The 23,102-nt window shown below is 37.0% G+C and overlaps 1 protein-coding gene across 2 annotated transcripts in view; it reads left to right on the top strand.

Moving 5' to 3' along the window:
* Positions 1-23,102, top strand: part of UNC79 (unc-79 homolog, NALCN channel complex subunit) — a 285,579-nt gene that overhangs the window by 240,059 nt on the left and 22,418 nt on the right. For both annotated transcript variants that reach the window (XM_027869844.1, XM_027869843.1), the window contains 3 exons: positions 3,128-3,232; positions 17,931-18,008; positions 22,466-22,555. In XM_027869844.1, the coding sequence (XP_027725645.1) occupies positions 3,128-3,232; positions 17,931-18,008; positions 22,466-22,555 (273 nt within the window). The remainder of the gene's footprint in view (positions 1-3,127; positions 3,233-17,930; positions 18,009-22,465; positions 22,556-23,102) is intronic.

The following is a 23,102-nucleotide window of genomic DNA, read 5'->3' as shown; positions in this document are numbered from 1 at the left end:
TTTACAAAGTACATTATAGACATTATTGTATTTGATACCCACAACAAACCAATGAGGAAGGTCATATGGGTATTGTCTCCATTTTGCAGATGAAGAAACTGAGACTCAGAGAAGTTAAGAATCCTTGCCATGGTCACACAGGTAGTTGGTGTTAGAGTGCAGGATTTGAGCCCAAGTCTCTTCTTATACTAAGTCCTGTGCTTTTTCCATTATCTCATGCTGCTTCATGTCAAGAATCTGGTGATCTCTAAATTCCTCCTAGTTCTAAGTTCTATGATCCTATGACCTGAATCCAGAAAAGAAAAAAATGTAATAGTGATATGTAGAAAGGCCTATATTTAGATTAAAAACTCAACGGCCCAATTACAGTAAAAGAGAATCAATAGAAAGCAGTTTGTGTGAGAAGGACCTACAGGCTCAAGAGGAACCAGCTCTGACATGGCAACTGAAAAAATGAATGTTCTTTGAGGCGGCACAAACACAATCATAGTATCCAGATTAAGTAATTGTATGCCTATTGTATTCTTCCCTGGTCAGACTTATTATGTTTGTTTTTAGGCTCCAAATTGTAGGGGGGATATGGAAAAACTATAATGTATTCTAGAGTGACCAGGAAGATGAGAAGATTTTAACCATGGCATATGAAGAAAAGAAGAATGTCGGAAATGGAGGAAGGGATGTGATAGCAATATTCAAGCACCTGAAATCTGTCATTCCAATTTCAATGCTGAGATTCTATGATTCTACCTTTTCCATTTTGTAGAGCCTCAAGTGACTTGCCCAAGGTCACACAGCTCACAAGTATCAGAGTGGACATTCAAAGTTAGGTCTTAACGATTCTACTTTCCATAATACCATAAGTATAGACTAGATGCTTTCTTCAGGTCCCATCAAGTCCTTATGATCCCGTGAATAATTTGTACATCTACTCCACATATCATTCTTTCATCCTAAAACAGAAAAATATTGGCTTGTCATTTGTAAAAAAGATGTAACTCCTTAATTCTTGTCATTGATTTCATCTTCCCAACTCTGGCTCTTGGACTCTGAGATTATAATCTCATCTTTTGTCGTCTTTTCTTAATGGTCTCTCAATTGCATTATGTTGAGCTGAAAGAGTTGTTTGCTTCCCCTTTAGAAAATGGAAAACTACTACTTGCATGGAAAATAGATGCAGAAGTGTTGTGAGGTGGTTTAAAACTGTTCTATTGGAAAAAACAGAAGGCAGGATAGAAAGAAGATATTTTATGCTTGTGAAAATATGAAGTTTGAACATATGAAGTTTGCCCTTCCTATCTCAAAAATTTTGCAAGTTTTTTTTTTTCTCAGTAGGGTCTCTGTTTTTGCCCTCATCTATAGTCCATGCAAAATGCTCCTTCATAAGGATGTCTCTGTTTACCTCAACAAATGCTAACTTCTTGCCAAGGGTTTCTGTTGTTTAATCTATCTATATTTCTTCTCTATCTCTGCCCTGCCCTTTTTTCCTTCTCTTCATATTATGGCCTTTTCTTTGTGAGTGTATTCATATCACAGGACCATGAGATTTAGAATTAGAAGGGATCATAGAAATAATTTTATATAAAACCCCATTTTACAGATTAGGGAACTGAGGTCCAGACAGGAGAAGTGACTTGCCCAAGTCCACAAAGGCAGTACCAGGTCCAGTTCTCTTTCCATTGCATCATGGTATTCTCTCTGCCTCATGATTTATTTCTGTAATTTATTTCTTACACCGCCTGTAGTAATACAATCTTACACACCAGGCTTGGTCTTCTTTTTAATCCTTCTTTGAAATTTCCACCCTCCCTCTTTTCTTCCTTCTTCCTTCCTTCCTTCCTTCCTTCCTTCCTTCCTTCCTTCCTTCCTTCCTTCCTTCCTTCCTTCCTCCCCCCACCCCCCTTTCTCTCTGCTCAAACCACAACCACCCTAGCTCAGGCCCTCATCATTTCTTGCTTGGGCTATTGCAGTAACCTTCTAATACATCTTTCAGTCCCTTTTTTTCTCTCCAGTTCGCATAGCAAGCTGCCAAACCAACATTCCAAAATACAGATATGGCCATATCACTGCCTTATTAAAAAACCTTTGTTGTCTTCTTAGTGTCTCTAGTGTAAAATACAAAGTCTCATTATTTAAAGAATTTAAATTGCTCCCACCTACCTTTCCATACTACCCCTCTTCATATGCTCTCCATTCCAGGCAAGTTAGCCTAATAGCTGTTTTTCATATATAATATTCTATCTCCTACTTCTGTGCATTTGCATTGGCAGTATCCACCCACTCCTCCATCCCCATGTTTGTAAGTCATTTCCTTTTGATCTCCACTTGCAGAATCTATGATTTCTTTCAAAGCACAACCTTTCCTGCTACTCTTCCTCAGTCCCCCTAGTTTTTAGTTCCCCCTCCCTTTTGAAATTACTTTGTACATACTTTATTTTTTTTTTTTTTAACCTTAATTTCCCTCTTTTCCCCCCCCCCCCCCCCAGATCCTCCACAGAGAATTAGTCAGGGACTATAATATTTGTGGTTTTATATCTTGAATATAGTCATAGAGCCTTACATATAGGAGGAGCTACTGTAGCAAATGTTTGTTGAATTGAACCAAAGAATTGAAGGAAAAGATTTGGAAAGAAGCATGACCAGCTGTCTAAACAAGGCGTTGGTGTAGTGGAGAAGCACAGAATTGGAGTCAGAGGGCCTGTGGCTGTCATCTCTCCACCTCCTTAGTACTGTCATTTCTAAAATGAGAGAGTTATACTAGGCTCATTCTATGAAGGCAAGAATAATTGGATTTTTCATTTCTTCTCAAGGATCTGTAGAAACTCTCCCTCTATAAATGGGGAAGGCTTCCTATACTTAACAATATTTAGGAGGTAGATCTTCTGCTTTTCCCTGGTTAATCAAATTACATGTTCTTAGTGCTTAAAAGGCAAATTGAAATTAACTTTTTTGGGGGTATTTTCTTTTTCGATTTCATTTTTCCATTCAACTCAATAAGCAATTCTTAATACATCCTGTAGTCACGTTTTTCATTTCTATGCATCTTGCTGAAGCACTCAATGACATTACATTGGTCTATGCTAAGTGAATTTTTAGAAACCTTGTTCTCCCTTATTTTGTTTTTGTTTAGGAACGGGATAAATTCTACTTGTCTCGTAGTGTTGTCTTAGAGCTACTCCAAGCTCTGAAGTTAAAGTCTCCTTTGCCAGATACAAACCTACTACTGCTGGTCCAGGTAGAGTACTAACTCACTTCTAATCCTTTTCATGGTGCCCATGCATGTTTGTAAGAATGAAGGAAGATAGAGGACTGTAGGGTTAAATCCCATAGTCCCTGTCTTCTCAGTGATAGCAAATAAAATGTCTTATGAAGACTATGCTCTGACTATTACTCTGCACTGATGTTCATTCTTCCACTTGGCTTAGTAACCAGGACATTCCTATTGTGCCAAATGTTTGGCCAGATTGATTTTTCTTCCTCATTCTCAAATGTTTCATAGGATTTTAGGGTTGGAAAGGAGTGTAGAAGTCATCTAGCAGATTTATTCCTGCCTCTCTAGTCTCACTGCCACCAGCACTAGCTGGTCCAGGGCTTGATGCCTTGATTACTAAAGCAGTCTCCTAACTGATCTTTCTTTCAAATTCCAATCTCTCTCCTTTCCAATCTATCTTGTGAGCTGCTATAAGAATAATTTTCCTTAAGATTGATTATTTTATGGAAACACAGGTTCATAAGAGAATTTAGAGGTCATCTGGTCTAATCCCCAACCAAAGTATAAATCCTGTCTACAACATCCTTTATAAGATGTTATCCAGCTTCTGCTTCAAGTCCTTCAATAATAGGGAACTCACTACCTCCCAAGACAGATCATTCCACCTATGGATAATTCTCCTTGTTGGGTAGTTATTTCTTATATTGAACTGGACTCCACCTCCCTATAACTGTCCTCCACCTCCCCACCTTGTTCCTAGCTCTTCCCTCTGGAGGCAAGTAGAATTATGTCTAATTTCTCTCCCATGTAACAGCCCTGAAGATATTTAAAGATAATAATCGAGTTCCCAAATCCATTCCAAGTCAAATATCCCTAGTTCCTTCAAAGGATCATCATATGGCATGGTTTTTTAGCCCTCTTTGATTTTTACCATGAAAAATCTAACCTTATCAGCTTGGCATTCAAGGCCCTCCATTATCTTTATTCCCTAATAACTTGTAACACTTATTATCTTTATTCCCACCATTCTCCAACATGTTCCCTTTGCTGTAATAAGCTGATCTCTGCTTATGAGATAACAAAGAGTATGTGACCACGAGGACAATGTGATGGCAAGGTTGCCAGGTGCCCTGTCACTTGTTCCCTAACCCCTAAAATATTTCAGAAGTTGGAGCACTTAGATTTTTCTCAAAGGCTGGAGTTTAATAACAAAAGGTTGTTCCTTTTACCTAAGAGGCAATACATTTGGTGCAGAGGAAAGAGCATTGGCTTGTGAGTCAGGAGACCCAAATTCTAGTCATCTCTTTTCTAATAACTTATTGTGCAACTTTTTACCTCCTTGGGCCTCAGTTTTCTAATCTATAGAGGAGAGGGTTAGATGACCCGGGGAAAGAGGCAAAATTCCCCAAACATCTACATGTGTTGTCAGAACTGGGTATAGTGCCTAGTGGAAAAATAATCTTTAACTAGTCTTGGGTAGATAATCATTGGCCTTTTCTGTCGTAAGTTGCCAAAATTGTGTGGTGGTAGCATACCTAGATATGGATTCAGGAGTATGGGAATCTAGTCCTGTCTCTATCACTTCCAATTGTGTGCCCCTGGGCTGGCTTCTCTGAAGCTCAGATTCCTCTTTTGTAAAATAGAAATAATGATATTTATATAAACTCACAGTGCACACTTATAGGGTTGTCATGAGCACCAGTGGAAGTGCTTATTCTAAAATCATAGGAATGTAGACCTGGGAGGGACCTGGGAAGACATTGAGTCTGACCCTTCATTTTAAGTGCAAGGAAAACAAGTCCCAGAGGGGAAGTGACTTGCCCAAGGTTATGTCTTGTTAATGGAAGAATCAAGATTGAAATATAGGTCTTCTCACTCTAAACCCAATACTCTTCTCCTTATGCCATAATTCTAAAGTGCTATATAAATGCAAAACATTATTGTGAATATTCTCTTTTTAAGAGTACTGATATTCTTTTTTAAGTTAAAAAAAAGTACATTTCAATCTATATTCAGAAACCATCGGTTCTTTCTCTGGGGATGGATAGCATTTTTCATCATAAGTCCTTCAAAGTTGTCCTGGATTGCCATACTGAGAATAGCTAAGCCATTCATAGCTGATCATCTTACAATGTTGCTGTTATTCTGTATACAATACATTTCACTTTGCATCAGCCCATGCGAGTCTTTCCAGGTTTTTCTGAGAGCATCCTGATGATCATTTCTTATAGTACAATAGTATTCCATCTTAATCAGATACCACAACTTGTTCAGCCATCCCCCAATTGATGGGCATCCCCTCTATTTCTAATTCTTTGCCACCAGGAAAGAGCTGCTATAAATATTTTTGTACATATAGGTCCTTTTCCTTTTTGTTTTTTATCTCTTTTGGCATATATACCTAGAAGTGGTATTGCTAGGTCAAAGGTTATGCCTGATTTTGTAGTCCTTTAGGCATAGTTCTAAGTTGCTCTACAGAATGATTGAATCAGTTCATAACTCCACCAACAGTGCATTAATGTTTCATTTTTCCCAAATACCCTCCAACATTTGTCATTTACCTTTTCTGTCCTATTAGCCAATCTAATAGGTATGAGGTAGTACCTCAGAATTGTTTTAATTTGCATTTCTCCAATCAATAGTGAGTTAGAATATTTTTTCATGTGGCTATGGATAGCTTTGATTACTTCATCTGAAAATAGATTATATCTTTTGATCATTTATAAGCTGGGGAATGGCTCTTATTTTTATAAATTTGTCTCAGTTCTCTATATGTTTGAGAAATGAGGTCTTTATCTGAGAAACTTAGTTGAAAATTTTTTTCACAGTTACTATTGCTAACTGTATTTCCCTTTATCCTATTCCCCCCACCCCTGTTTATTCTATTCTGTCTCTCCTTTCACCCACTAGGATCATAACCAGTGTTACCTTTGAGTAAAAATAACTTTTTAATATCAAAATATCCTGAAAGTTAAACAGGAGAAGCGTATGACCAGCAAAGGGAAAAGAAGAACCTTTCATTTTTTTAGAATAACCCAAGAGGATATAGGAGTCAGCAGGTTGGCAATTGTGTATACCCCTTGCACCTGATAGCTTCAGAATTCTGGTAATTCTACATCAGACCAACTTGGGTGTCCCTTAAAGAAAAGACAGGCTCTGAAGCTGCTGTCCTTCGGACCTGTGAAGGCTTCTGTGCCTTGAAGAGGGCAGGTGTGGATAGTGCTGGCCCTTTAGGGCCCTGTGCTGTTGTTGGTTGGCTATGAGGTCCATTAGTCAGCTCTAATAAGCCCTTGTCAGTAGACAGCAATGAAACACTGACAGTCCAAATTACTCAGCGGTTAAGAGAACCCTGAAAACAATGATTATTAGCATCAAAGCTAGATGAATAAATAACAAAAACAAATTAGCTTCAGGAAAGAAAATGGTAAGAAAAAGGATATTTCTTGATGTATTCATGCAGGCAGTTTATACGGGGACATGCATTTCTTCTTTTCTTGGCTGAATTTGCATTTGTCACTGAACCATGAACTAATATAGAGAAATCAAAAGGTAAAGTCATTTGGGCTGTGAGGCAGTTGTGTCAGGCATTTGGAGAATATGCCCATTAGGGATAACTCTATGAATAATGCATTTTAATCTGACTTCAGCCTTCTTCATTTGGAGGAAGGGTCAGCTGCACAGAGAGCAGCCTTCACTCAAAAATCAGTTCTTCTCCTGCCAGTTTTTAAGTAAGTGATAGGTTCTTATGCTCTTATAAACTCAAAGTAAAATGGTTTCATGAGGAGGAAAAAAGGAAAGCATCCTTGAAAACATCTCTTTATGCAGTTTTCTGATTCATACCTTGGACATTAGGATGCTATAAAGGATAAAAGCCCTCGATGGGTTTACTAAGAACAGATGAAAATAGTACAGTTTCTCTCTGTGGTTATATTGCTCTTTTCTCTATTACTCTTGACTTTCCAGACTCACTAATAATTCTCTGGGAGCAGAATATGTTGTTGGATCGTTCATTTAGAGGAAAAATGCTGAGGGCCTTCCCTTCTGAGCTATTCTAATAGCACCCTCATTGGTTTCTCTGCCACCAGTCTCTTGCCTCTCCAATCAGTCCTCCACATAACTACCAAATTATATTCCTAAAAGTATAAATCTGATTATCGGATCATAGAATCATAGATTTAGAGCTGAAAGGGATATTAAAAGTTATCTAGTCCTATCTCTTCATTTTACAGTTGACAAAATTGAAACCCAGAGTCCAAGGCTACACAGGTGGAAAATGGAAAAACTCATATTACTGTCCTTAGAAATCTTCCACAGATCCCTGTTACAGACTTGAGGACAAAAAATCCAATGTCTTCAACTTGTTATTTAAAACCTTCTATAATATGGCTCTCATCTACTTTTTTAGTTTCATATTACTTTCCATTACATATTTTCCATGCCAGTCAGACTGGCTTGCTAATTGGTCCTTATACATGTCATCTATTGCTTCCATGCTTTTCCACAAGTGGTTTCCCCTGTGTATGGAATGCATTTTCACCTCAGTTCCATTTTGAAGAATATTTAACTTCTTTTTTTTTTCCCTTAGGCAATTGGGGTTAAGTGACTTGCCCAGGGTCATACAGCTAGTAAGTGTCAAGTGTTTGGTCTGAGACTGGATTTGAACTCAGGTCCTCCTGACTTCAGGGCTGGTACTCTATCCACTGCGCCACCTAGCTGCCCCCGAATATTTAACTTCTTGCAAAGTACAACTCAGATGTCATCTCCTTCATGAGGTTGTAGATGTAAAGCTCTTTATGAACTTTAAAATCTATAAATATCACCTATCATTATTATTTCAGTAAGTGGACATAAAGATCAGAGTTTTCTATCACTTTTCTTCATGTCCTCCTAAAGAATAAAGAAGGACTGGAAGCAGATATTGGATAAGACAGCTTAGGTTAAGTCAGTGATTGGAGCCTGGCACATTCATTTCTGTGCCAGTCTTGGAAAGGTCAGGGAAGTGAGATTCTTCCTTTAATGGGTAATGAATAGAGAAATGTGTTTAGTGATCCAGTAAGTAACTCTGGGAAAAATTTGGTCTTCCTTCACTTCCTTCTGTGACTCTCATCTAAAATCATTGTAGTATGTGTGTGAATGAGTGTATATATTAGTATATGTGTATGTGTGTGTTTGTGTGAGTGTGAGTGTGTGTGTATGGCAGCTAAGTCAAGACTTAAAAACAAGAAAAAGCAAAAGGTGGTAAAAGGAACAACTTGTATATCTTATCATGAATGATATTAATCTCAAAGAGAAGGGGTTAAATTACTTAAGTCATGGGAATGAATTTATTCCTTTGTATCATAGAGGTCCATTTAAAGTATTATTACCTCTACTATTATACTAACATAAAGACACTGTGGTATAGTGGACTGAATCAGTCTCAGAATCAGGAAGACCTGAGTTTAAGCCTTTTCTCTCTATATATGTAGCAACTGTGTGACCCTAAGAATTTACTTAACCTTTTGGTGCCCTAGTCAATTCTCTAAGACTCTATGTTTCAGAACAATTAGTTTCCTCACTAGGAGCTCTCTACACCTATGATATCATAGGTATGGACCCTAAATTCTTCACTTCCTCCCCTCTCTTCCCTCTGCCTCTCCCCAGAAATAATTTGACTAAGTAATAACGTAGAGGATTGAAGGTGCTTCCTCTCAACTGAGTGGTTTCATTCTGTGTAGAACAGTGTATTAAGCTTGGAAGGAGTTGCAAAGATATATAAGATTATTTCCTTGTCCTTAGGGAGTTTCTTTACATGGTATTGATCTTTATTTAAAAAAAAAAGTTAGGTGCTATCTATTTGTAAAAGCTTCAAGTATGGAACTGGTGCCAAATTGCTTTTCTATCATCTGAGGAGTGACTTAACTACTGAGAGGCTTATTACCAGGTTAGATACAAGATAATATATTTTTCAGCCATAGCAACTTGTGAAGACTATCTACTAAGACCATCTAACCATTTAGGGGGTTTTGCTTGTGCTGGTGGAGGAAGAGTTAACAAGTTGGATGACAGGATTAATTGGTCCACAAGCATTTATTAGACATCAACTGTATGCCAGATCATGTGCTAGGCACTAGCTATACAAAGACAAAAATGAAATAGTCTCTGCTGTCAAAGGCATCTACTTTCTTTTCAGGTCTTTGCTACTACAAAAAATTGTGCCATAGATACGTTGGTATTTGGTATTTTGATATTTGGCTTTTATTACTGCCTGACTTCCTTGGAGTATATATGCCTAGTAATGGGATCTCAAAGGTTATAGACATTTTTAGTAACTTTCTAAGCGTAATTCCAAATTGTTTTCCAGAATGGTCGAATCTCTGTCATAGTTCCACCAACAGTGTGTTACATTGCCATCATTGACTATTCACTTCTTTTTGCTTTCTTAGCTAATTTGTTAGGTGAGAGGCAAAACTTCAGAGCTGTTTTTGGTTGTATTTCTCTTATGTAATTTGGAACATTCCTTCATATTGTTGTTAATAGTTCATTGTTGATAGTTGAGCCCTTTGGAGAACTCTTTGTTCAGATCCGTTGACTGCCTATATATGGGGAATGGCTTTTGGTTTTACTTATTTCAGTGCCTCTACAACTTGGACATCATATCTTTCTCAGATATTTGATACAAAAATTTTTGTATCTTTTTACCTTTGTATCCTAGTTGCATCAATTTTGTTTATGCAAAATCTATTTAATTTCATGCAATAAAAACATTTTTATGATCATCTCTATCTTTTGTTTGTTAAGAACTCAAACCTGAGTGAATTCTCTTGTAATATTTTTATATGACGTGACCTTTACTATTCAGTTCACATATCTGTTTGGAACTTATTAAAGTATATGGTATAAGATGTTGGTCTAAACCAGTTTCTGAGAAACTGCTTTCTAGTTTACCCAACAGTTCTTGTCAATTAGGGACTTCTTTCCCAGATAAAGGGGTTGACATTCTTTAATTAAAGTTCTCAACAGGCTGAAAGATGGGCTGAATCTAATTTTTTAAAAGTTCACATTTATATGGTTTTATAGTTTACAAAGATCAAATGATTGAATAAATGTAAAATGATACACTTAGGTTAAAAATTCATCTGCTCAAGTGTGGGATTAGGGGAGGAGAACATGACTAAAAAGTAGATCTCATGAGAAAGTTTTAGTTATTGTAAGTTGAGTCAAAGTAACATAGCAGCCAAAAACAATAATGTGATCTTAGGCTCCTTAACTAAAGTCCATCTCTGATACTTAATCATGGTAGGAGGTAACCCTGGATTTTTTTTTAAAGCTATGCCAACATCAAGTTCTACAAGGCTGAATAGCTTTCAAGTATAGGCCCTGGCAACAGCCTTTGTTACCTGATGGTTAACCATTAGATGGAGATTTTTTTTTGGCCACTACAATTCATGAAGCCTTTTGTCAAGCCACAGAGAGTTGGTGGTTTTAGGCTGAAATGACAAGTATTGTATACGGAGGTACAAGCCTAGTGATAAACCATGTAATTGCTTTCTGAGGACCAACCTTGCTATTCAGTTGGGTTTGTCACCAGATTGGCAATAGGGTGATGAATGTTTGAGTCACAACAACTCTGAAATCCATCTGCTGAATTATAGAAGCATTTTTATCCACACTGATTGAAGGAATACCCATACTGATGGTATTATAGAAGTTTTAACTATTGAAATATTGAAGAAATATTCAGAACAAAAGAGGCAAGTCCCACTCTACTCTGTGCTGATTAGCTATAAGCATTTATATATCTTTTCAGTTTTTGCAGCTTCACAAATATTATCTGTTTATCTTTACAACAACCATTAGAGATAGGTGCTATTATTATTATCATTTACAATTGAGGGAACTGAGGCAGAAAACTCAAGTGACTTGCCAAAAGTTATGCAACCAGTAAGTGTCTGAGTCAGGATTTCTTCTTGACTACAGATATAGCTCTCTACCCACTGTGCCAGCTAGCTCTCTCTAGATCACATCTAAAGTGCTGTGTTCAGTTCTAGGTGCCAGATATTTTGGAGGGACATTGATGACCTAGAAAAGTAAAAAACTGGATGACAGATAGTGATTGAACTCAAAACTATGTCATATGAGCTTATTTAAACTAGAGAAGAAAATATTTGGGGGGAGGGGCAAGAGAGGGAGACATAATCAATGTCTTCAGATAGTTAAAAGTTTGTCATGTGGAAAAGGGATTAAATTCGTTATTCTCCATAGACCCAGAGGCAAGAACCCTTGTATATTTGGGGATAGGGAAGGAAGGAGTTATAGGTAGGCAGACTTCATCTCAATTTAAGGAAGAACTTCAAAGACCTTCATAACCTGTCTCTTTCCTACTCTCTAGTCTTCTTACACTTTACTCTCTTTTGCATATTGAGCTTTTACAATTGGACCTCCTTGTTGTTTTTCACATTTGTCTTCTGACTCCAGGCATTTTCACCTGCATGCCTGGAACTCCCTTTTTCCTAACCTCTATCTTCAGGTTTCTCTGGCCTCTTTCTAGTCTCATAAAAGTCTTACTTTCTACAAGAAGTCTTTCCCAATTTCCTAAGTTTAGTGCCTTTTCTCTAAGATTATCTCAAATTTATCCTTTAACTATCTTGCTTGTACATAATTGTTTGAATGTTGTTTCCCCCTTTACTGTGAGCTCCTTAGGAGCAAGGACTGTTTTCCACCTTTCTTTGTATCCCAAGTGCTCAGCATGGCATACAGTAGGTACTTAATAAATGCTTTATTGACTTCAACGCATCTAGTATTTACTGAGGTCCTGCTATGTGTTTAACAGAGAAGTTCTTTTAATTTTCATCTAAAATTCCCACACTGTAGCACATAACTGTGGCTTCACTCATAAGTTTAGATATCCCGTGGGAGAAAAGCTTTCTTTTAGTGATAGATTTACTGTGGGCTGAATGACAAAGGAATTCCACAGTATTGCATGTGACACCTACATTAACTTCTCTGCAGGCATTTCTACTGCTTACTATTGACATGAGGTTATTAATATTAGATGAGTTAGTAATAAGCTGATCACTATATTCAGAAGAGAGGCGGAGATGCTATTTTTAGTGCATTTTATATAATGAATGCATTTGATAATGGCACATAATGGATGTCTGTTTCTTTTGTAATCTTTATGGGGGAGTGCATTATTACTATATTTTATTTGAAAGGAAAGAGTTTTTTTTTCTTCTTCTATGTTAGTCATCATTTTCCCTCTCTGCTTTTAGTTTTGTCTTTGTAATGGGGAAAATTCTGTGTAGCTGAGAAAAAAATTTTCAGTTCAGTGCTGGTAAATGAGCAAAGATGTTTAGAATCTTGGACTCATAGAATCTCAGGATTGGATAGGCCATTAAAGGTCATTTCATTCAACTCCGACCCTGAGGAGACATTCTCTTAATAATATCCCTGACAAATAGTAACTCATGGAGTCTGCTCAAAAAGGGACTCACTGTCTCAAAAAGCAATCAGATTTGAACAGTTTGGCCATTTTGAAGTTCTCCTTGAAGGTTTTAGTTAACAATAACAAGTCATATTTACACACAATTGAGGGTTTACAAAGCTTTTTCCTCCAAGAACCCCTGGAGATCAATTGCCCCAAGCGCTATTATCCCCATTTTATAGAGGAGGAAACTGAGGCTCAGAGAGTTGTCCTTGGTCATATAGCTAGTATATATCAGAGCCTAGACTAAAACCTTAGTATCTTCATTCCTGCCATATATTAGGAAGTACTACTAGCATATTGAAGAGTGTCTAGAGAAAGGCAACTAGGAGGATGTCTCAAGAGCATGCCATGTGAAGACTGGATGAAAGAAATGGTGATGTTTAAGTTGGAAAAGAAAAGACCTAGTAAAGACATGTTAGCTTTTTTTTTTAAATATTTGAAACACTGTTTTGTGTAAGGGGGATTAGAATTATTCTGTTTGGCCCCAGAGAGCAGAACCTGGAGCCATGATTGAAAGCAGGAGAGGCAAATTTAGGCTTGATCTTAAGAAAAACTTCATTACAATTTCAGTTATTCATATATGGAATGGGTTGCTTTTAGAACTAGTGGGTCATCATTTTCTGTGATTCTGGCTCTGCAAGTCCTATGTTCTTTCTATTACATCTAGTTGACCTCTTTAGTTTTATAAATTACATAGTCTATACTGATATGCAAAAGGAATAATAATAATAATAATAATAATAATAATACAGATGATAACTCACATTTCTTACATGATTTTAGAGTTTAGCTATTTTTTTTTAAAAAATCCTTTGAAAAGGCCAGCAATTCATAGAAGGCCCACAACTCTCTCAGGGTCACACCATTACTTTTAAAGTAACCTTTTAATCCGACTTGCTCAGTGCTAATGAGGATAGGATTGGAACTTGACCTTGTACCTCAGCATTAAGTTAATTCAAACCATATCTGATGATTTGACAGCTATATGTGATTAGTGCCATTTTGCAGCTAGTGTAATGCATAAGAATGGCAGATACTACAACTATGTGCACTTACATAAGTGGCTGTATTTCCGCAAATCGAGAACATTGAAGCCCCTAAAGAATAAAGAGAGCTTCCCCCTGGAGACATATGGAGCCTTGGTGACTTACAGTACTGCCCTGGATTGGCTCCCCAAGGAGAGGGATATAGACATTTGCTCCTTGGAGTTGGTGTGTTCCCCTGGGGTCCTTTCCTTTCTTGTCAGTGCTTTCTGTCTTCTTGAGTTTTACTCAGCTTTCAGCAATTGGTGGCTGATCTTGGTAAGCCTCTTCCTCCTTTAGTCCCTACTGTGTGCTCATTATCTCCTCCTTACTTGTGTCTAGTTAGTCATGCTATTTATAGATGTTTGTATTTATTTGGAGCTTTCAGGGACCATAGAAATATGTTGAATTCAGTCCTCTCATTTTTCATATGAGGTTTGAGTAGTTGAAGTGACTTGACTAATTTATGTAGGCGTATTTCCCATGACTGGCTTGTAAGCTCCTTGACAGCTGTGTATACCATAGTTGTATTTGTGCTCTCACAAGTATAAGCACATTTTTCTTTTAGATTGTGAAAGTGATGTATTTGTTTTAGGGCAGACCCAGAGAGGAAACACTATCTGCTAATGCAGATAGCAACCTGCTCTGCAATTTAGAGTCTTAACAAAATTGCCTGGGTCACTGAGAGATTATGTTACTTGCCCATGGTAACTTGCTCAGCTAGCATGTGTCAGAAGTAGGACTTGAACCCAGGTCTTCATAGAGACCAGCTCTATGACACTTTATGCATTTAACCTCTCTTGGCCTCAATTTCTTCATCTAAAAATGAGGATAATAATATAATAAAAACCCTACCTCATAGGGTTATTTTAAGGATCAATTGAGATAATACATGTAAAATGTTTCTCAAACCTTTAGGTGCTCTATACTTGTTAACTAAAATGTTAGCTATCATTTTTCCTTTCTGATGAATAATTATTCATTGAGTTGAATTGACATGATTCTGAGTCTGGGACATCTCTTTATTCCGTTTTTTCTTTAGTGGTAAAAGGAATTAGCTGTAACCATGGTTTTTCTGATCAAAGCATTTTTAAGAGTTTAAATTCTGGGAGTATTTATAAATTATCATTTTGGGGGGATAAGTCATCCTGGCAGGAGGCAGCTCTATTGCCTTCATCATCACTATATGCTTCTTTCTTAAATACTTTGGCTAGTATGGGAAATTTCTCTTTATTTTTTTTTTTTTGGCCCAATATCTTCGGTCGTCCTTCTACTGGAATTAGGTCCAAGTTATATGCCTGTGCAGTGATGGAGTAAGGACAATCTTTGACGACTCTGAGAATACCGCATTGTTTTTATGGCCAAACTTAACTGTAATGGTAAAACTGGTTCTCTAGTTTTATTTAGGCAAATTAAAGTTTTAGAGAGATGTGGTAAGAATATTAATTGCTTTACATTGATTTAAGCACTTTGCTACTAAAAATTTTACATACATTTTCATATTAGATCCTCAGTATAACCCTGTGAAGTAGATAGAACAAGAATTATTGTTTCCATTTTGCAGATAGAGTAACTGAGGCTCAAAGAGATCAAGTTAGTGGTTGAAGGTCACATGGCTAGTAAGTGGTGGAGCCAGGACTCAACCTGGAGATTGTTAACTCAAAGTCTAGTGCCGTGGGAATGCTGCCCCAGGCACTGCCTAACATTGTCCCTCCCACTGTTCCTTCACCTCAGTACTTTGTGGCATAAATATTCACATTAAATGTTTGGGTAATTGTATTTTAATATAATTGGTTTCCTTTGTAATACTATGTATTTTATTTAGTTCATTTTAAAACATTATTCTGAGAAGGTGTCTGTAGGCTTCACCAGACTGCCAAAGGTGCCCCACCACACAAAAAAGGTTTAAAACCTTTGGCTTAAATTGCTTTAAGCATGGATCCTGTCTGTGGCACACCTGACAAAAGATCATCCCCCTCTGCTTTGAAGTACTTCACTTTTTCTTAGATATTGTAATTAATTTGTTTTTTGTAGAGAGGCAAAATGGTATAGTTGAAAAAAGCAATGGCCTTTGAGTCTGAATATCTGGGTTCCATTCTAGATTCTGATGTTTACAAGCTTCATAATCCTTAAGCTTAAACTCTCTGAGCTTTAGTTTTCTCATCTGTAAAATAAATATCATAGATTTGTACTACTTACATCACAAGAATTTAAAAATAGGTCAAAATATTTTATTCTATTGTAACAAAGCGTTATTTTAAAATAACATACAGTGATTTTAGGACTGCCTCGAAAAGGAATCATTTAATCAGACACTCCTTTTCACAGCATACGGCTTTAATACCCATGATATTTGACATACTATGCCATAGAAGGTACTGTAAGGAACTTAGAAAAGAATGTTCCTATCCTCAAGGACCTAATGTTTTGGTGGAGGAGATATATCAAATGCTAATGAATGAATATGAACATAAGTTATAGAAACATACCTATAGCCATCTCAACTCTTTCAAATATTGAAATGGAAAGGATCGGAAGTGGTTAGTTACTCAGAGTTGTGTAGAGCTTATTAGTAATAGAAATCAAGAGGATTTACCCAGAAAAAGATTAATGAAGGTAGTATATTCTAGTAGACAGCAGGTCAACTTTGAGTCTAGTGGGCTTAGGCTCAAGTTCTGCCTTTGACATGTTAGTTGCCGTGACCCTGGGCAAGTTGCTTAACCTCTATTCCATAGGTAACTCTTCAAGACTATTAATTTTAAAGGAGTTGCCTATCGACATCTGTAGTATAGAAGTAATTTTCATACTGCAAAGAAATCACAGGTCCAGCCCACTAAACAAATCAATCAATCAGTCAGTCTGATGATGGTGAAAAACAGGAAGTATCCTTTGGATAGAATGCAAATGTCCTGTCTCACTTAGACAGGGTCAGCTGGACATGGAGTCTGACAGTCCTCTGTTATGGGGTAGGCTTCCACTTACCCCACAATCAGGCACAAACCTGCTTCAAGATGTCTCATATGGCTTTTCTGAGGCATGTGATTTGTAAACCTTATAACATTGTAAGAATGAATTGTGATCTAAAAAATTATTTTCTAAACTTCCTGTAGAGCAGAAGAGCAGGACTCCAATAACTTTTGCAGCTGGAGAACAGATGGTGATAGTAATGATGTTAAATGTTGCTATTTGCTCCATCCAAGCTCAGCAGACTTTGTCAGTTATTGTTTGTGTTTAATTAAGTGGTTACCCAAAAAATGCCAAAAGTTGAATGCTCTATACTTGTGTCAAGGGATAAAAAAGGCCCCACAAAGTTCTAGATGAAGCAGAAGAAGGCTGGTTACTGAACTTTGATCGTGATCTAGTGATTTCCTCCTGAACACTGACTTAGGCAACAACTGATTTTCCTTGTAGATCCCCTGAGGAGAGGGGGAGAAGATTAGAGAACATGGATGAAAAAGAATGCCAAGGCTGATTGTTATTTTGTTTTTTTTTTTCTCGTGAAATTACAGCCTAGTAATAGAAGTCCTGACTATAAATTTAAGCTGGAAGAACAAAAGAATGGGAGTCCAATAACCCCTGGAAACACCATGGTATAATAGAAAGGACATTGGACTGAGGATCCCAGACTTTGCCACTGTATGACTCTGCATGAATCCCTTCCCATCTCTGGGCCTCAATTCCTTCATTTACATAATACTATTATACTTGATATTATCAAAAGTACCTCTAAGCTTTAGCATTCTAAGTCCTGTCATTCTGACATTTAGAGATGCAGTGTGATGTGGTGGAGAGAACACTGGACTTGAAATCGGAGAACAGAGATTTGAATCCCAACGCTGCCACTCAGGACTTGTCTGAATGTGGACGAATCATGTAGGAGGGGGTAGGACTAGGTGACCCCTAAAATCCCTTCAGGCCTTAAATCTATAACCCTACATTCAGCTCTAACATTAGATGCTCAATGTTGTCTCCTTTTTTCTTTCTGAAGGAGCATCTCAGTCTTATTCACTTAGTGCTTTTGTTACAAGGAAGAATTCTTCTATTAATCCTTGGTGCTGAATTTTCAATAGAAATGAGTTTGTTTATACTGACTAAAAGATTGGATGTATCCAGGACAGACTATTCTGAATGTAAATACTAATGAATCTGAATTGAGCTAATAAAATCATGAATTACTTATTAATGTTGAAGGACTTTTGGAAAAATAATTCATCTTTCATTTTCTTATTAGTTTGTTTGTGCAGATGCTGGAACCAAACTAGCTGAGTCAACAATCCTGCACAAGCAGATGATCGCATCCATGCCTGGAGTAAGTCTGGACCCTAAATCAAGTACTTCATTTCACCTTGGGTCTAACTTCCATGCGGGTAGACATATTTTAGCCCAGAAGGATTTTTAGCTTGTTTTTGACTTTTCTTCTGTTTTCACAGAGGTTGTAAATACTGGAAATAGCCCTACTTCAATTTTTGAAAGAACACTAGTAAAATTTTAAATGGATGTAGCACACTGACATTTCCAAAAGAGATCATTCAGAATGTTGAAACCAATTCAGTTGTTATAGGAAATCATCTGTCATCCAACTTTGGAAATATCTAACAAGGGTTCCGTTAAAGTTGTCTTTTTAAAAAAAAAAACTCTTTTTTATAACTCCACTTAATCCATTCAATTAAAGAAAAATGCCAGAAAAATTCATATATGTAGCATTACCTTGACTAATTTTGTAACCCTCCATTTTAGAATTCAGTTTTTTCTATTATCAATAAATGTTACCAGAACAAGTATTTATTCTTGTAGTAGTAGTTTTTACTGTCTCTTATTAATGTCTAAACTTTCTGCAGAGCAGTAATCTATAATAGTGATTTCTACTGTAGGAAGAAGTACTTATTCCCTCGCCTGCTTAAAGACTTAGCTCAGATAAAACGTTCCTTTGTGAGACCTTTGCTGGTCCCCATATGGTACTTTCCCCCACCTCTCAATGTAATTAGGTTGTGTATATTTTATATTTATTTCTCTGTGTATATGCTATTTTACACAGATAAATGTCAAGTAGAATGAAAGCTTATGAGATCTGGTACTGTTTTCCTTTTTTTCTTTGTATATCTACTGCCTGGAGTAGTACTTAATAAATGCCTGTTGAATTGATTTGATTTGAAATGAATTCTTCTGATAGTAGGTATGTTACCTACGTTTGGCGACAATAGAGAAACTGACATTTTGACTAGTGGAAAATATTCTTCTCTAAAGTGGCACAGTGGTTAGAGTACTTGGCTTGGAATCAGGAAGACTCATTTTCATGCATTCTTATCTGGCCTTACTAGCCATGTGACCTTGGACAAGTCACTTAACGCTGTTTGCCTCAGTTTCTCATCTGTAAAATGAGCTGGAGAAGGAAATGCAAACCATTCCAATGTCTTTGCCAAGAAAATCCCAAATGGGGTCACAAAGAGTCAGATGTGACTAAAAAAAGACCTTATGAGATGCCTTTTCATGGTGTTGAGGTAACCCTGGGTCATAAGTTCTGACTGGTCCTACTAAAGGGGAAAGGCTTCACATAGAGTCTCAGTGACAGACTAGCTTATCTAAGTGCAAAGAGACTAATCACCAGAAGGTTAGCCATTAAGTGTTTTGTTTCGGGTTTTGTTTTTGTTTTGGCCGTAGAAGCTCATGAAGATAACACTTGAAGGTTTGCAAAGCATTTTAAATATAAATACATAATTTATGTCTATATCTGTCTGTCTGTCTATCTATTTATCTATCTGTGTCTTATCTGATTTGATGCTCACAACATCCCTGAGAGGTAGGTATTATTATTATCCCAATTTTATAGATGAGGCAACTGAGGAATAGAAGGGTTAAGTGACTTGCCTAGAGTAACACAGCTAATAAATGTCTAAAGACGAATTTGAACTTAAGTTTTCCTGACTCTAAGTCTGGCATTCTATCCATTATGTCACCTAGCTGCCTTAGAATAACAAACATTTATAGATCACTTTGTTGGTCTAGTGCAGGAGTGGGGAACCTGCAGCCTTGAGGCCACATGTGGCCCTCTAGGTCCTCAAGTGCAGCTCTTTGACTGAATCCAAACTTCATAGAATAAATCCCCTTAATAAAAAGATTTGTTCTGTAAAACTTGGACTCAGTCAAAAGGCCACATCTAAGGACCTAGAAGGCCACATGTGGCCTTGAGGCCACAGGTTTCCCACCCCTGGTCTAGTACCTTTCCCCTGATGCACTTTGAATTCTTTATAGATCTTAATTATTTGATTCTTACAAAATTAGTTTGAAGGAAGTTAGATATGAATCTTTTCAAGTTGCGGTTTGGGACTATAAATCAGAGAACCAGATTTTTAACATCATCTTTTTCTGGTGTAATCAGTCAGTTGATAAACCTGAAAAGATAAATGAGGCTGAATCCTTTATATTTTCCAAATCTATGGCCATGGGTATGCTTACAAAGCAAAAAGTGAAAGAGTGTTGGCAGTTTTCCGATTTGGTTTATAAAAGTAACCAACTGAGGCAGATAAATCAGACCCCAAATTGGATTTGGCAACTTGAATTCTCTAAATTAGACACCTGTGAGCCTGAAAGTAACTAAGTAGTGGTAAATTCTCAACCTCCCTTTTCTTTAGCTTTGAATGATATGGTAAATCCTGACTATATATCCTGCCATAATTTTTTTTTGTTATAGAAACCTGATCAGTGTGGCATAACATGTTACTGATGAAAGGAAACAATCACTTTCAGAAAGTCTAGAGAACAGATTTATACATTTGCATGGCATATGTAAAAGGTCTAAATGATGGCACAAACCGGGAAAAAATCCCTTCATCTTCTGCATTAGTGGCTCAATATTCAATAACCTTTTATAATTCTGTCATTCGGCTTAAAAAACAAAAAAGAAAACCATTGCTGCCAGAGAATGGTTGGAAGACACCTTGACAGGCAGGCATGCCAGTGACCTTATTTTACTGTTTGTTATCCTGCCATAGAAACTGACAGGCGTAACATTGGAGAAAAAGCTAGAAGATGATATTGTTCAGCAAAATTCAGATTTAAATGAATACAGGGAAATGAGAGTCAATTGGTGAGTGGATTAAGTATTTCAGGCTCCAGATTCCCCTAAGGAAATGTAGGTCTCCACAGGACTGTTAATTAAGCTTCAGAGGTGATCTACTTTTGAACTATATTATAGCCAATCTAACATAGAGACCTCAGCATACCTTTGATCAATTAGTCTATGTGAGCATTTTCCCTCTGTCCCTGACATGTCAAATTCATTGCATTTGCATGGAGAGGCAGTAGTTTTACATCTTTAAATAACTAAGTACAGTGGTATTCTTTATCACTTGCTGTCTCTTTTTTAAAAAGTTCTCCAAGTTACCTGCTAACATGAAAGAAAAAGAGTGGCAGCCATTTCTTTTCCCATCTTATTGTTATTTCACCCACTGCTTACCCTGAGAAAGAGGTTAACAGTAACATACATGTCTTTCTTTTATCAAAAGGAAAGGTCAATGTCTTGAGGTAAACATGGTGGCTTTTGAGAATAGATGAGCAATGTACAATGACTTCTTTGGAAAAATACCTTGAAAAGAAGCGGGTACAAAGGACTACTGATAAATCTCCATGGTGCTTTTCAGCCCTTGTGTAGGAGAGTCACAATAGTAAATAACTAGTCACTGTTTTATTGGGTGGTCCATACTGAGATGGCCAGGGAGTGTCTGATGTTATACCAACATTTGGAAAAATCCAACTGAATTGAAAGAGCCGTTTTTTAAAAAATAACAACCAGTTTTTCCACTAAAGTTCTCCTCTAATGCCTTATAGTGGAATTTTAAAGGCAATGCTTTTAAGCAAACCCTGATAGGTGCTACTAGGCTGCATCTGTCATCCAATGACTAGCCTTATGAAATCCCAAGATACTCATTACTGGAAGGTTGATCTTCAAATGAAACAACTCATGAAAACTTATGTTAAGTCAGGGAAGGGTTAAGGTCCATGTTGGTGGAGGAAGTTGGTGAAATAACTGCTTTTTGAAATATTGAAGTGTAGAATAGTGGAAAAAAACCCTGGATTTGAAGTTAGGATATGGGTTTGAATTGGACTGTGCCACATGTGATCTGTGTGACCTTGAGCTGCTTATTTCACTTCTCAGGGCATCTTTTTCCTTTTCTGTAAAATAAATGAATTAAATAATTTCATAGATTCCTTCCAGGTCCAAATTCTATAATCTAGAATCTTATAAGCAATAACCAGTTAGCAATGGCTTCCCTTAACACAGGCTTCTTGGAATTACTAGTTTTCTTTAAGACTCAGCTCCAGTGTCACTTACATGAAACTTTTCCTGACCCCCAACCCCCTCCCCAGCTGCTGGTGCTCCCCCAGTTTGCTCCTTCAATATCACCTTGTATCTGTTTTGCATATGGCTATATATGTACATTTTGTCTTCCCGATGGAATGTAAGTGACCTGGGAGGAGAGGCTGTTTCACTTTTATCTTTGTTTCTCCAGTACTTGGTACAGAGCAGGTACTTAATAAATTCTTGTTGCCCTTCACCCTGAGTACTGTCCAAATTGATTTTCTTTTCAAATTGATATGATTCAAACAAACTATTATTTTGAGTAGCACAGAGTAGGTCAGAAAGCTAGAAAGAGAACTCACTAAGCACCAATACAGAAAAAGAGAGAGGTCAACTATCCTCACAATAAAAAGAAGGGCAAAAGTTGGGCTCCAGAGTCAAACTAATCAATGGGTCTCCTTTTATTTTAGTGTGGAACAGCAGCTATGGAATGCATGAGACAATACGTAAATGAAGTACTGGACTTTATTGCTGACATGCATACATTAACCAAACTTAAGGTAGGGTCAAACACATGTGAGACTTATAGAGCTTTTGGGTTTTCTAAATTTAAGAGTAATATTTTTAAATGTTTTATATTGTATATGATTAGTTTGCTTGAAGATTTATGTTTACTTAGTGTCAGGGACTCATGATCTCTAATATCCATGTCCAAGAGAATAGGTAAGGACTTAGGAGGTGAAGTGATGGATGCTGCTTTCATGGACCTGATGATGGACCTGATGACAGGATTATCATTGCTTATTCTTTATAGTCTGTGCCTGGTCCAGTGACCACATAGAACTTTTCCTTGGGACATATGATACAAGAAAACACAAATATGGATGCACAGCTTTTGCTAACCAGGTATAAAGACTCACCAGAGCTACAATGTTCTGCCATGTAGAGATCTTATCTCATTATCTTGCTCTCTCTCCTTCCAAAGCATATAATTCAACTACTATGTTATAATGGTCCAACTTAACATCATTCTGGAGGCTGAAGTTCTTGTTTTTTTTTTTTTAATTTGCTATCTGTAGTCAGCTATAGAATGAGAAAGAAATCAAT

The sequence above is a fragment of the Vombatus ursinus genome, unplaced genomic scaffold (assembly GCF_900497805.2).
Source record: "Vombatus ursinus unplaced genomic scaffold, bare-nosed wombat genome assembly UNPS02014794.1, whole genome shotgun sequence".
NCBI classification, from domain to species: Eukaryota; Metazoa; Chordata; class Mammalia; order Diprotodontia; family Vombatidae; genus Vombatus; species Vombatus ursinus.
This window is presented reverse-complemented; position numbering and strand designations above follow the sequence as displayed.